This window comes from Leucoraja erinacea, chromosome 6, assembly GCF_028641065.1.
Source record: "Leucoraja erinacea ecotype New England chromosome 6, Leri_hhj_1, whole genome shotgun sequence".
In the NCBI taxonomy this organism is placed as follows: domain Eukaryota; kingdom Metazoa; phylum Chordata; class Chondrichthyes; order Rajiformes; family Rajidae; genus Leucoraja; species Leucoraja erinaceus.
In genome coordinates this window covers 51,841,973-51,856,816 of record NC_073382.1, presented here as the reverse complement: position 1 = coordinate 51,856,816, position 14,844 = coordinate 51,841,973, and the positions used below count along the sequence as shown (strand labels likewise).

Below are 14,844 nucleotides of genomic sequence, written 5' to 3'. Positions count from 1 at the left end.
TTTCTTGTTGTATTATGCACCATGCCTGTGATATTTTAACTGCCAACCTCTCACTTTCAATTGTTGAATTTCTCATTCATACTATCTGTTTGTTCTGCCTATCTTAATACCTGCAGGAAAAGAAGATAAGAATTATTTATCTACTTGATACTGATTAACTTGTCAAGGGATCCGATGTTTACAGCTTTTTTTCCAAAACCTTAATTCACTCTTTATGGTAAAATTCTAATATAGGCTAATTAGGCAAATTCATTCTCTTTTTTTTTAAAGAAAGAAGTGGATAAATTTAAACGCCTTATTCGAAGGCCAGAAACCAGGGAGCAGTTGGATCGAAATTCGGAATCAAAACATTCAAAACAATTGAATTGGGATGCAGTTTTTAGGTAATCTTGCTAAATGTTCTACATAATGAGTGATCTGTCTTCCTATCAAACATTTCTAATATGTTGCTATTACCAGACAAGTACTTTAAAGCTTTATTTCTGTTTAATTCAAATGTATATAATATCCTGTTATTAAAAAAAGATCAAAGAACTACGATGTTTTTTTGTTTGTTGCATGCAAGGCCAGGAATTTATTGACCACCTCGAATTACTCTTAAGAAGATGGCGATAAGCTGATATTTTTTCCTGCTACAGTACATTGCTTTAGGGTAGGGCATCCAGTATATCTATCCAGAAGCAATGATGGAATGGCAAGAGCCAGGATGGTATGTGACTTGGGGAGGAAGTGTTTCCATGTGACTGTTGCTCATGCCATTCTACAAGGTGGACTTTCATTTTAAAGTGGTGAATTGGGGACTAATTAATTTTTATCTGAGATGTTGAATATCTTGACTCTGAAGGTTGCTCATCCAGATCGATTGTTCCAGGTTATGGCACAGTTCCGTTCTTGTGAACAGTTTGTAAAATAAGTCAGGCATTTGTAAGCTGCGGGATTACATCTGAGTAATTATTTTGTCATCTGGATGTTATGAGTGAAGGGCCTGTCCCACCAGCATGCGATTGCATGCGTCTAGCGTGAGCAAACATGGTGGCTTGAGGCGTACGGCCTCGCGGGGCCGGTCCCACTTCCAACCGCGGAGTCGTCTGGAGTTGTGCGGGGCTGGTCCTGACATCATACTCACCAATCAGCTGGACAGGAGGCGGGCCGACTGAATTTGGACATCGCACGGCGTCGGGCGGTTACGTCATCACGCAACGGCACGCCGGGCGGTGACGTAATTGCGCAACGTCACGCGCTAGGTGTCAAGACACTGCCTACGGCATCGAGGCAGTGCGTACGGCCTCAATGCGGCTGCGGGCCGACAGGCCATTGGCGCACGGAATTTTTGGACAGTGTCACAACTCCATACAGCTCCGGCGATCGAAGTGGGACCGGCCCCACGAGGCCGTATGGCTCAAGCGACCACGTTAGGTTGCGCTCGCCGCATGCAGTCACATGCTGGTGGGACAGGCCCTTGAGACAGTTAAGTTACATACCTCAGGATATTGAATCGCTGACTCGCTCCAGTACGAAGCATGTTTGCATGGCCGATTCATTTAAGTTTCTCGCTCTTTCGTCATCCTTCCCTTTCTCCCAACCTACTCGCCATCTACGGATGATTTTGGGACCAGGGCAGTGAAAAAGTTGTTGTTATATTCCAAATATTAGAGTGGTGCCATATTAATAAAATTTTAAATTATGTTTCACCATTATCTTTTTACTCATTTCCAATAAATACTTCTTTGCTAGGTTTCTGCAAAAGTATATCCTTAAAGAAACCGAATGTCTCAAGGCGGCCAATCAAAACGTGTCCGCAGCAACGCAAGCTAATCGACAAAAGAAAATGCAAGAAATAAGCAATATAATGAAATATTTTATCCGATGGGCTAATAAAAGTGAGCATCTAATCATTTAGACTTTGTATTGTGGTGAGAAAATTGAAATGTGTAATTTAAGTATATTTATTTGCCACCTAATTCTGTTCCTGTTCAGTGGAAGAGGGTTCAGCTTTTGAATGCAATGATCAGTTTTTTAATTTATTTTATATATTTCATTGCAATGAGATGAATATGTCCTGCAATAATAATATCTGCAACGAATTGCTCAGATCTTAAAATGTTTTATGCTTCCTTATTAATCACTTTTATTTAGGAGGACCACGTTTAAAATGTCAAGAGCTATTGAAGCATATCATGGATGTTCTGCAAAATAAATTCAGCTCTGCTTACGGGGCTGACTACAATAGTATTCTGCTGAAGGATGTTCTTTCAGTTCGGAAATACTGGTGTGATATAACCCAGCAACAATGGTCAGGTATTATTTCAAATTATGAATATTTTTCTCTAATTGATATGAATGTGCCTTGCAAATTGTGAATAGGATCACAATTCACAGAACTACATTGGAAAGTGGTGTGTGTTTAGTTCTATGTCAAAAATCAGTGCTGGAATTAGAGGAAGTTAGATACGTGTGAAACTCTTCCCTAACATTGTGAATCATCTCACCTTCAGGAGCATTTTATCGCAAATCTGTCATTTATTTTTCCACTTCCAACCGTGGTTTTCCCAAATAATGATGATTTTGTACATTAGTGATCAGGACCATCTAAATTAACTTCACAAAGATCCATGTTTCAATTACCAGGTATGGGTGCCCCTAGCAAATCACAAAGTCCTGGAGCACGGGTCAGGCAGCCTCTCAGGAGTGAATGAATAGGCAACATTTCCATCTGAAGAAGAGTCCTAACCCAAAACATCACCTATCCATTCCCTCCACAGATACTGCCTGACCCGCTGAATATTATCAGTACTTTGTCTTTTGTGCAAGATTCCAGCATCTCCAGTTCCTTGTGTCTCCATGGGTGTCCCTGTTTGCCCTTGAGATAGTAAGAGGGAATCATTGCAGTAATTCAACTGATGACGTTCCCATAGAATGCCTTTAAATAGGGTTAGAATGAAGTACAGATCATACCCACGTAACCCAAGGTTTCATTTCTGTGAACCGATCAGGACCCGAACAGCTCACAAGGTGGAGATTTGACCGCAAGCAGAGTTCCCATTCAGCAAAAGGTGCCTGCAGCTCACCAAGCCATACCATTGGTCTCTCATTGTTCATATGTACGAGCTGTAAGCTGGGCAGGACCTGTAATAGCATGATATTTCTATGTCAGAGAATTATGTGACTTGGAAAAAACCTGCCGGTATTGTGTCCCCATGTGCCAGCTGCCCTTGACTTTTAAAATGATAATGTTCTCGGAATTGGTAATATAGCTGGAATAGATGAGCAATTGCAGTGTATTTTGTGGATGTGGAACATTGTATGTGCAAATTAGTTGGAGAGAGGGTTTTTGTATCAATTCAGTAGTTTCAAAAATATTCAGACTTCAAAAAGTTTTCAAGTGAAAGACCAGTATCTAATGCAATGTGATACCATGATCCTTGTAATGATACTGCAGAAATGTGTTCATTTTAGAGGTTACTACTTGCAAATGCATTTTAGACATGGCTTACTTTGGTGATTTGAATTATCAACACAAAATGTTTATTCATGGCCACAAAATGTATTATGCATGTTGCATGGGATTTGCACAGATTAAAATGTTTCTGTAAAAAAAACCCCAAGATTTTTAAAATGTTAATCTGAAATCAACAGCTGCAAATCTGCAACTATGAGTTTGGGGAAGTGACCCCTGCCGCAGAGCATCTTGACCAAGCAACAAAGTCTTAGAGCCTTAAATTTATGTTTGAAACTTTTAAATCATAGTACTTGTATTTTTTTTCCCCAAGACAGAGCCACAGTAATTAATGTCTGGAACCAAAGATGGCAGTTCAGGTGTAAAGAGTTAAATGTCAAGCACTCTTCATCCTTCTTTCCAGATTTAATGACATTGTACTTCAAGATGTACCTCAGGCCCTCGAGAGATACTAACCGGGTTCTTGTAGCCAGAATAATTCATACGCTTGTGAAAGGCTGTTGTGTATTGTCAGAGGGCATTACCTCCAAACTCTTTGAATTCTTTGCAAAAGCAATGCAGAATGTAAGGTAATGTACCTGCCCTACGTATAATTTATTACATTTTATTGACAAATCATTTAGCATCAGTTTAATCCTCTCTATTAATTCTCTAGGTAACACTGTGATTAGTATCTTCATGTTAAACCTATGCCAAGCAGAACTTGTTATTTGGTAGTGGGAGTATAGCTGGCTAAAGCATTTTCCTACAGATCACCAGATCCCAAGTTAAAATCCACCCCCTTTAAAACAGGTACAGGAAAGGATGATTGTAATATATGCCAAGCCAGGGCAAATTACACCAACTCAGGCAGGCAAGCGTCTGACGAAGGGTCTCGACACGAAATTTCACCTGTACATGTTCTCCAAAGATTTTGCCTGACCTGTTGAGTATTCTAGCAGTTTGTATCTTTCCTTGCTAAGGGGCCTATTTTGTGCTGTATGACTTATTTGTAGCAAGACCATGTCACACTGGTTCCATGAATAATTTTAAATGCCGTGGGAAATACTTTTTTTCAACATATTACTAATATACAAAATAAAAGTTTAAAGAAAGCAAAATAGAGAAAGAATATATCATTCAAAGTAACATGAAATTTGTTTTCAATTGGCTTTTTTATTCTCTAATGGTGCCATTATTTGAAGGGTTCTGTCACTTCCAAAACTTTAGGTTTGGATTGTATATATTGTGTCCAACATGAGTGAGCTGAATTTGTACTATGTGCATGTACATTCCAATTTTAATTAAATATATGTGTTGACCAATGCAATGCTAGAAACATTTGAAGGTTTAGCTTAATCTTCATTAATAGGACGTGAAACCAGAACAACAAACTTTACAACATGTAAAATCTTTGTCTTGACATTCCAGAACATAGCCAGGTAGAAGTTATTTAATCCAACTATTCAATTACCCAAATTCCTTTTCAGACATTTAGCTTTTTGCAACAGATTATTGTTGAATAATTGTTGAATTTCACTTCTGCAGTTCGAATGAATTGTGGTTTCAGGCGACTAAATCAGTGTCTCGGAGTGTAATTTTTTTAATGTATGTAGGTGAATGTGTGCTCGCACATTTCGCAGATTGTTTCAAATTGTATTTCTGTAATACAGACAGGAACAAGTCTTTGCAGTCATTGAGCATATCGTATCAGCTCTCAATGTCTTCCTCAAGATGTGTATAATGAATTGCCGTGTTCGTGTGTGTAAACTTGGGGAGGACATCTTCTCAACGCTGCTATGCATTTGGACACAGAAGCGTCTCCAAGATTCCTTAAAGGACGAAATCATTGAATTCTTTCGTCTACAGCTCCAAGCCCATCATCCAAAGGGGATAAAAACTAAGGAAAAAGGTAGTGTAATTGGATGATTTGCAACTTTATTTTTTACTGGAATTGCATGCAAGTTCCAAATAGAAGAGGTGCTTTTTATCTCATAAACTATTGATTTGAACTCAGACTGTTGGTACAAGGTGGTTCTCAATGTCTTGAAACTATTTCAGATCTCCAGCTGTTGTGAGTTTTTTTAAACATTCATGTAATGGACATGTGCGTACCAAATTGTATTTAGTCTATGCTAATTAATCTTTCATTGTCCAAAATAATAAGGCAGCAACTCTACCGCTGCGCCACCGTGCTGCCCGAGTATTTCAATGTACACATTTTGGTACATCTCAGTTCATTGTGAGGCTGGATAGGAGGGTAAATTGAGTAGCTGAGAAGGAGTCCAGGGATCAAGAGGGAGGTGAGGAACTCCCAGAGAAATCAAGAAGGAGGCAGTAACCATGGAGCAGGTTGGATAAAGCATCCTGTTGCAATGGAGACCTGAAATTGTTGAAAGTCCAGTTTAAGCAATGCCACTGTTTCTGAGGACCTAAGAAGCTTTAATGAAACTAAGGTTCTATTTATCACTCCTTCCTTTCTTTTTCTAAATTTGAAATCTTATTTGCAAGAACCAGTGACCTAAACATAATAATAAAATTGTTACACTTGCATTAATTCAGGTCTTCTGATTACTTAGTTTAGTTTATTATTGTCATATGTACCAAGATACAGAGAAAAGCTATTTTGTGACGTGCTATGCAGCCAGCGAAAAGACTATACATGATATCCACGTTTGGGACCAGCACATGTAGAAGTGCCTGGGTTTGGCACCATCTGTAACCTGATGGTTATCTTAAAAGTGGATTTCAATATTTTTTATGTTTGTGTGCAATAGGTGCTTTTGCAGCTGACTGGTTGAATTGGCAGAACCTGCTTTATAGTCTCCACGAAGCAATTGTCAGTGAAGTGAGCCACATAGGAAGCAGAGGAAAGTATTCCGCAGGCGTGCGCCATGTTGCTGTGAAAGAGAACCTTGTCAATCTGGCTGCTGACATCTGTCATCAGGTACAGGAAAATGCAAACCTGGTTAGTGTGAATTAGCAACATTTACACCTAAATAAGCGTGTTAAAATGTGTGGTGTTTTGATAAAGAATTCTTGCTATATGTAGAACATTTATGAATTGTAACTCATTATAACCCAATTGTTTAAGAGCACAGTGAAAAATTAGTGAAATTTCTACCCGGAGACATATGAAACTGCACATACTAGAATATTGAGAAAAATACTGTAAATCAGTAGGTCAGGCACCATCTGTGAAGGGAAATGGGCAGAACGTGTTTTTGGTCCAGACCCCTCTTCAAACTGATTAACTTAGGGGGAGAGAACTGGAAAAGGGAAATGGGGACGGGGGAGTGATTGGCAGATGGGTGGAGTATTTGACAAAGGCTAGAGGTGAAAAGGAGAGAAATGGATGTCTGATAATAGAAGGCAGGGTGAAGTTTCACAATCACATTCCCCCGTCCCCTCTCCCTCCACTCCTTCAATCTGAAGAAGGATCCCAACCTGAAACATGCATTGTTCATACCCTTTACAGATGCTACCTGGCCAGCTGAGTTCCTCCAGCACTTTGTTTTTTACATTTTTATCTGTTACCTGTTTCCTATCTTTGCAGTTGTTTGGCCGTGACTTCAGAGTGTCTGTGTCACCAGTAACAAGTACGCAAACTCCACAAAGCCCCTCCGTTCAAGGGATGCCAAGCAAACAAAGACGTGTTGAGTTGGGATGGGAAATGATATGCGATGCGTTGCAAAAATCAGAGAACGATTTTGATTTGATACCATGGTATGTTTATCACTAAAGCTAGAAATGTGATGAATATTAATTTTGTTATTCATTTCCATGTTGAATGATTCTGTGACTGCAACAGACTTCAACGTTTTCCCTTCTTTTCATATCCACATCTACAAGCTGTTTCAGCCACATAAGTAGATACATCACATCACCACTAAAGTTTATTTAAAATTTCATGAGCCTCTATGAGGTTCAAGTGACAAATAAATTGTATTGTATTGTATTGTATTGTATTGTATCACCACTAAAGTTTATTTAAATGTCATAATGGTTATATAATATGAACTTGAACAAATATGTCTAAATTGAAAATATTTAGTGTGCTGATTTTTTTTTTGAAGGAGAGAGAATGAAAGATTTTATTACTTTAATCTGTGATATTGATAAAAACTAATGTCGATCTCCATAGTCGTGGTGCTGGTCACGTGGAGTCTGTAGCTCTTTATATGCCCAGGAGTAGGAAAGAACTGCAGATGCTGTTTTAATCTCTGGAGACAAGGAATGGGTGGCGTTTTGGGTCGAGACGTCTGAAGAAGGGTCTCGACCTGAAACGTCAACCATTCCTTCTCTCCAGAGATGCTGCCTGTCCCGCTGAGTTACTCCAGCATTTTGTGCCTATGCTCTTATTTGCCTTTTATCTTTCAAATCTAACAAAATATTTTCCATACTATTAACCCTTTTGCCTTGCCTTTGATTTTAATTGTTTGATACTTCATAGGGAATGGCTATAATGTTAAAAAAGTCATGTAATATATAGTAAGGCCCCAGTACATTCCATCTCAGTGCCTGAATCAATTACCTACTTTCTCAGTACCTTTTTATTGCATTATAGCTTTTACCCAGAGTAAAATTAATGCACAGAGTATTTTACCCATAGGGGAATCAAGAACCAAAAGACATAGATTTAAGGTGAGAGGGGAAAGATTTAATAGGAACCTGAGAGACAACTTTTTCGCAAAGAGGGTGGTTGGTATATGAAACAAGCTGCCCGAGGAGGTAGTTGAGGCAGATATACTAATAACATTTTAAAAGACATTTGGACAGGTACATGGATAGAAAAGGTTTAGAATTATAAGGGTCAAATGCGGGCAGGTGGCACAAGTGTAGATGAGCCATCTTGGTCAGCATAGACAAGATGGGCCATCTTGGTCAGCATAGACAAGATGGGCTTAATGGCCTTTTCTGTGCTGTATGACCCTCGTAGCTCCAAAAGGAATGGACAAGGCGAAATCGTGGGAGAGAATGGACAAGAAATAATTATTGTAAGTGCAAGAAATAGGAAGTAATGAAAAAATGCCAGAATTGTCAAGAAAGAGAAATGTATGTCAAACGTGATGTATTTATATCATCTTAATATTTTAATATTATTAATAATAAGAGCCCCATAATTTGTTTTCATTATCCCTGAACCATAAAAGAACTCGAAGAAAAAAAAAAAATAATAATTTAAAAAAATCTAAAAATTGGAATTCCTAAACTGCTAAATATTGCCTTGAGCTTAGGTAGTAGATCTTTGTTGGGTGCACATGATCAATCGTGTACTGGTATATTTAATTCTCAGTTAATATTTTAGGTATTTAAAGGTGATAGAAATGTTGTTGCTAGTAAGGAGCATGGTATGTTTACTACAAAACAGTGTGTACATTGCAGCCTTGCTCCTTGCTCTCCTGGTGACAGAGTAACTCCTTGAATGGCCACTGCTGGCATCAGCAGTGAGCAGAAGTATATAATGGTTTGATTATGACCTGGGAGAATTGCAAAGGAGCAATAATTAAGATTTATTGATGTATATCCTAAATGGAATAAATCTTCCAATGAAAATAGAAGTTTATTTAACCGTTTAAATTTTTAAAAAATTAGCTCATAAAATATTAGATAAATGCTGGTGGCAAAATATTTGTAAGTTCTACTTCGGAAATGCACTCAACAAGAATGATTAAGGAATTTCTTGTTGAAAGGATGCTAAGGCTATTGTAAATGATGACAGACTTGTCCATTTGGTTATTAAGGCTATTGTAAATGATAGCTGACATCCATTTTTTTCCCTTTAAGGTTACAAATCGTCACTGTTCTGGTTGCAAAATATCCTTCAAGCTTACCCAACTGCGATCTTGTTCCCATATTGACCATTTTGCACCAGATCCTTTCTCAGCAGCGGCGTGGAAAGAGAATTCCATATGTTCTTTGCTGCCTTCATGAGGTGGCTATATGCCAGAGATTGAAATTGACCCTGAATACTGCACAGAAATTAGACTTGCAAAAGCTCTGGGCCAAAATCTGGGCCATTGCACTTCGGAGCATCAGCTCGCACCAGACTGAAGCTGAAAGCTTCCAGCTGATGGAGGCAATTCTTGAAGGGAACCTAACCATACCAGACATTGATTTTTGGAAAATCTTTTCAGGATCCACATGCAAACCATCCAGGTGAGTCAAATTTCAGTGAAGGTTCTGGATTGGTAAGCATTTGACTCGGCATTCTTGTGTTGAATTTTTTGTTCTTTTTTAAATTTCCAAACAATTTAACACTCCATTTTTTCTTGTCTTGCGTTCTATGAGAAAATATGGCATTATGCTTCCAGGCTGTTGGGCAAAATACTAGAGAAAAGAAATGCACAAAGTGTTAGAGTAACTCCATTCTCCAATATTTCTGGGGAATGTGGATTAAGTTACAGTGCCATCCATAATGTTTGGGACAAAGACCCATCAATTATTTATTTGCCTCTGTACTCCACAATTTGAGATTTGCAACAGAAAAGAAAACTAGAGCATGCCCTTTATTATGCTGATGAGAAAACTGAAGGGGGCTAACACCCAAAACAAGCATAAACTAAAGATGGCTGCAATACAGGACTGGCGGAGCATCACCAGAGAAGACATCGAGCAACTGCAGAGTCGCAGATTTTAAGCAGTCATTGCATCAAAAGGATATGCAACAAAATACTAATCATGACTACTTTCATTTACATGACATTGCTGTGCCCCAAACATTATGGTGCCCTGAAATGGGGAGACTATGGTGATACACAGTGAAACCGAAATGCATAAAAATGACCTTTATTAAAATCTGACAATGTGCACTTTATGTGATTTTTTTTTCTGTTACAAATCTCAAATTGTGGAGTACAGAGGCAAATAAATAAATGATGGATCTTTGTCCCAAACATTATGGAGGGCACTGCATGTTTTGGGTCATGACCCTAATTCAGACTGATTGTAGGGGGGGGGGGGGGGGGGGAGGAGAAAGCTTGAAGAGAGTTGGGACATAGAACATAGAAATGTAGAAATTAGGTGCAGGAGTAGGCCATTCGGCACTTTGAGCCTGCACCGCCATTCGATATGATCCTGGCTGATCATCCAACTCAGTATCCTGTACGTGCCTTCTCTCCATATCCCCTGATCCCTTTAGCCACAAGGGCCACATCTAACTCCCTCTTAAATATAGCCAATGAACTGGCCTCAACTACCTTCTGTGGCAGAGAATTCCAGAGATTCACCACTCTCTGTGTGAAAAATGTTTTTGTCATCTCGGTCCTAAAATATTTCCCCCTTATCCTTAAACTGTGACCCCTTGTTCTGGACTTCCCCAACATCGGGAACAATCTTCCTGCATCTAGCCTGTCCAACCCCTTAAGAATTTTGTAAGTTTCTATAAGATCCCCTCTTAATCTTCTAAATTCTAACGAGTACAAGCCGAGTCTATCCAGTCTTTCTTCATATGAAAGTCCTGACATCCCAGGATCAGTCTGGTGAACCTTCTCTGTACTCCCTCTATGTCAAGAATGTATTTCCTCCGATTAGGGGCCAAAACTGTACGCAATATTCCAGGTGTAGTCTCACCAAGACCCTGTACAACTGCAGTAGAACCTCCCTGCTCCTATACTCAAATCCTTTTGCTATGATTGCTAACATACCATTCGCTTTCTTCTCTGCCTGCTGCACCTGCATGCCTACTTTCAATGACTGGTGTACCATGACACCCAGGTCTCGTTGCATCTGCCCTTTTCCTAATCGGCCACCATTCAGATAATAGTCTACTTTCCTGTTTTTGCCACCAAAGTGGATAACCTCACATTTATCCACATTATACTGCATCTGCCATGCATTTGCCCATTCACCCAGCCTATCCAAGTCGCCTTGCAGCCTCCTAGCATCCTCCTCACAGCTAACACTGCCCCCCAGCTTCGTGTCATCCGCAAACTTGGAGATCTTGCATTCAATTCCCACGTCCAAATCATTAATATATATTGTAAATAGCTGGGGTCCCAGCACTGAGCCTTGCGGTACCCCACTAGTCACTGCCTGCCATTCTGTAAAGGACCCGTTTACTCCTACTCTTTGCTTCCTGTCTGCCAGCCAGTTCTCTATCCACACCAATACTGAACCCCCAATACCGTGTGCTTTAAGTTTGTATAATCTCTTATGTGGGACTTTGTCAAAGGCCTTCTTAAAGTCCAGATATAACACATCCACTGGTTCTCCCTTATCCACTCTACTAGTTACATCCTCGAAAAATTCTATAAGATTTGTCAGACATGAATTACCTTACATAAATCCATGCTGACTTTGTCCAATGATTTCACCACTTTCCAAATGTGCTGCTATCCCATCTTTAATAACTGATTCTAGCAGTTTCCCCACTACCGATGTTAGACTAACTGGTCTGTAATTCCCCATTTTCCCTCACCCTCCCTTTTTAAAAAGTGGGGTTACATTAGCTACCCTCCAATCCTCAGGAACTACTCCAGAATCTAAAGAGTTTTGAAAAATTATCACTAATGCATCCACTATTTCTGGAGCTACTTCCTTAAGTACTCTGGGATGCAGCCTATCTCGCCCTGGGGATTTATCAGCCTTTAATCCATTCAATTTACCTAACACCACTTCCCGGCTAACCCGGATTTCACTCAGTTCCTCCATCTCATTTGACCCCCGCTCCCCTGCTATTTCCGGCAGATTATTTATGTCTTCCTTAGTGAAGACAGAACCAAAGTAGTTATTCAATTGGTCTGCCATGTTCTTGTTCCCCATGATCAATTCACCTGTTTCTGACGGCAAGGAGCCTACATTTGTTTTAACTAATCTTTATCTCTTCAAGAGATTCTAGTAAATGATAGGTGGATACAGGTGAGGAGGGGGGTGGGGTTGATTGGAAGATGGTTGGACAAAGGCCAGAGATGAATAGACAAAAAGCGTGAGATAAGGATAGAAGTTGTGTGAAATGTGTAGCCAAAGAAAGGAATATTGGTGGAAGTGCTGATGGGTAAAGTGAGAAGTGGATGCGTATTCAGATGGGGCACAGAGAAGAGAGAAGGTTAAAAAAGGGAAGGTTGAGAGGGGAATGTTTGTAAAATTTGAGAATTCAATGTTGTAAGGTAACGTTGAAGGTGGTGGAAATTTCAGAGAATGATATATTAGATGCGGAAGCTGATATGTGCAAGGTGAGGACCGGGGATCTCTATCTTTGTTCCATCCATCTAGGAATGGGGAGAATGGGAGTAGAACTACAGGAAATTGGGTAAATCCGAGTGAGGGATCCATATTCAACATCAGGTGGGAAAGCACGTTTACTAAAGAATGAGGACATCTCGGATGTCCTAAAATTGAAAGCCTCATCTTCAATGTTGCCCATTATTATTGTCGCTTGTTTGCTGTAACTAAGTAAGGGATTATCATTGATAAGTAGTAGACTGCAGATGCTGTTTTTTATACACAAGAAGACATAAAGTGCTGGAGTAACTCAGCAAGTCAGACATCTCTGAAAAACATGGATAACTGACATTTCAGGTGAGGTACCTTTTCAGACTTGATATGGAACTGAGCCTGGAATCCAGGTGAGTTGATGGCCCTGGCCTGCTAGCGGCCCGTGGAGATGCAAGGATCGGTGAAGTCATTGGTCATAGCCCGCAGGCAGCTAGAATGCAGGTAAGCGTCGGCGACACAGCGGCAAGCACGGCCTGGAAGCTGCTGAGGCAGCTGTGTGGGCCGGCGGTGGCAGCAATCGGTCCGGCCCATAAGCAGCCGGGGAGGCTGTGTGGCCCGGCGAGGCGTGGTATCCGCAGCCTTGCTGGAAGTGGCAGCTGAGGCTGTGCGGGCTGGGGGAAGCATTGGTGGCCGGAGTTGGCATTGGCAGCTCGACCTGGCGGTGAATGTCGGTAGGTCTGTCTGCTATTACCAAAATTCGTTATAAAGCAGTTTGTAATGACTAGGGTTTACTGTACAAGCATTTTTCTTATGGCTCAAGATTGAGACTTTTCATTTTACAAAGTTTGTTACTTCTTCTCTAGTTCCGCTGTGAAGTGTCTTTCTCAAGCATTGGGAAGATGTACATTGCCAGAACGAATTGATGGTGCTGTTGAAAATTATCCAATGGGCGGCAGAGCACTGGATCTTAGAGAAGCAATAATGCAATGGTTATTGTCTTACCAAGCGGAGGAGAATGCTGAAGGAAATACAGAGATTCCATCAGTAGTTTCCAGGTTGGTGTATTAAACTTAGAAATCTGGGCTGCAGAGTACTATTGTTAGTTACTTAATCATGACTGCATACTGAATTTTGCAGTCTTTTCGCAATGAAAAAAGATCAGGTCAAAAGAACAGGATTGTTTACTGATTCTTTATTAGCCAGGAGTGGAATTAATTTCATCTATTTTCTGGTTTGATCTGGTAGTGCTTAAAATGATAAAGAGTGAAGGATTTAAAATGTTCCTTTCCTTAATGTAAACATCTTTTAAACACAAATCAATGCAACGATTCTTGCACTACTTTATTGGCTGAATAGAGTATTTATTATATTTTCATGTGCATTCACAAATGTGGGTTTTGATGACTGAGCCAGTATTTAATTGCCCAACCTTAGTTATCTTGAGAAATTCCTGCAGAAATGTTCTTGCCTCAAATTATAAACATCCAACCACCACAATCATCTTCCTTTGGACTATGTATAATTTCCAAAGACCAATGGAGGGTCTTTTCCAGATTTCCATGGACACCTAGAACTCCCTGGAGCCACATCCGATCATAACTGCCATGATGCCGATGGCAGTTAGATGTAGGTTTATAATTATCACTTGTACCGAGGTACAGTGAAAAGCTTTGTTTTGTAACCTATCCAATTAGATCATATAATACTATACATAAGTACAATACGTCAAACTCAAGTACAATAGGTAGAGCAAAGGAAGATACAGAGTGTCGAATATAGCTCTCAGCATTGTAGCACATCAGTTCCATAGACAGCGTCCGCAATGGGGTAGAGGTAAATCAGACAGTATCCTAACTTATCGCAGGACCATTCAGAAGTCTGATAACAGAGGGAAAGTAGCTGTTCCAGAATCTGGTGGTGCGTGCTTTCAAGCTTCTCTGCTGTCTGCCGGATGGGAGCAGGGAGAAGAATGAATGACCAGGGTGGGAAAGGTCTTTGATTATATTGGCTGCTATTCCGAGGCAACGTAAAGTGCAGGTGGAGTTAATGGTGGGAAGTCTGGTTTGTGTGATGGATTGGCCTTCTCTTATTTCATCTCATTTCAAATCCCACCTCTTATTTCACCTCTGGAGTTCAGCTGTTGAAAAAGCTAATTATCTTAACTACTAAACCAGGTTCGCTTCTTAATAAACAGACACCACACAAACTGTTTGGTAGACCAGTTCAAAACTTTACTTAACATCGGCCGATGG

At 40.1% G+C, this 14,844-nt stretch overlaps 1 protein-coding gene across 1 annotated transcript in view; it reads left to right on the top strand.

The window, feature by feature from the left end:
• The window catches only part of atm (ATM serine/threonine kinase), a 123,193-nt gene that overhangs the window by 469 nt on the left and 107,880 nt on the right, over positions 1 to 14,844 (top strand). The window contains 9 exon segments of the mRNA XM_055637019.1: positions 271 to 383; positions 1,735 to 1,880; positions 2,137 to 2,298; positions 3,861 to 4,026; positions 5,110 to 5,348; positions 6,214 to 6,383; positions 6,993 to 7,162; positions 9,224 to 9,595; positions 13,456 to 13,647. Coding sequence (XP_055492994.1) covers positions 271 to 383; positions 1,735 to 1,880; positions 2,137 to 2,298; positions 3,861 to 4,026; positions 5,110 to 5,348; positions 6,214 to 6,383; positions 6,993 to 7,162; positions 9,224 to 9,595; positions 13,456 to 13,647 — 1,730 coding nt within the window.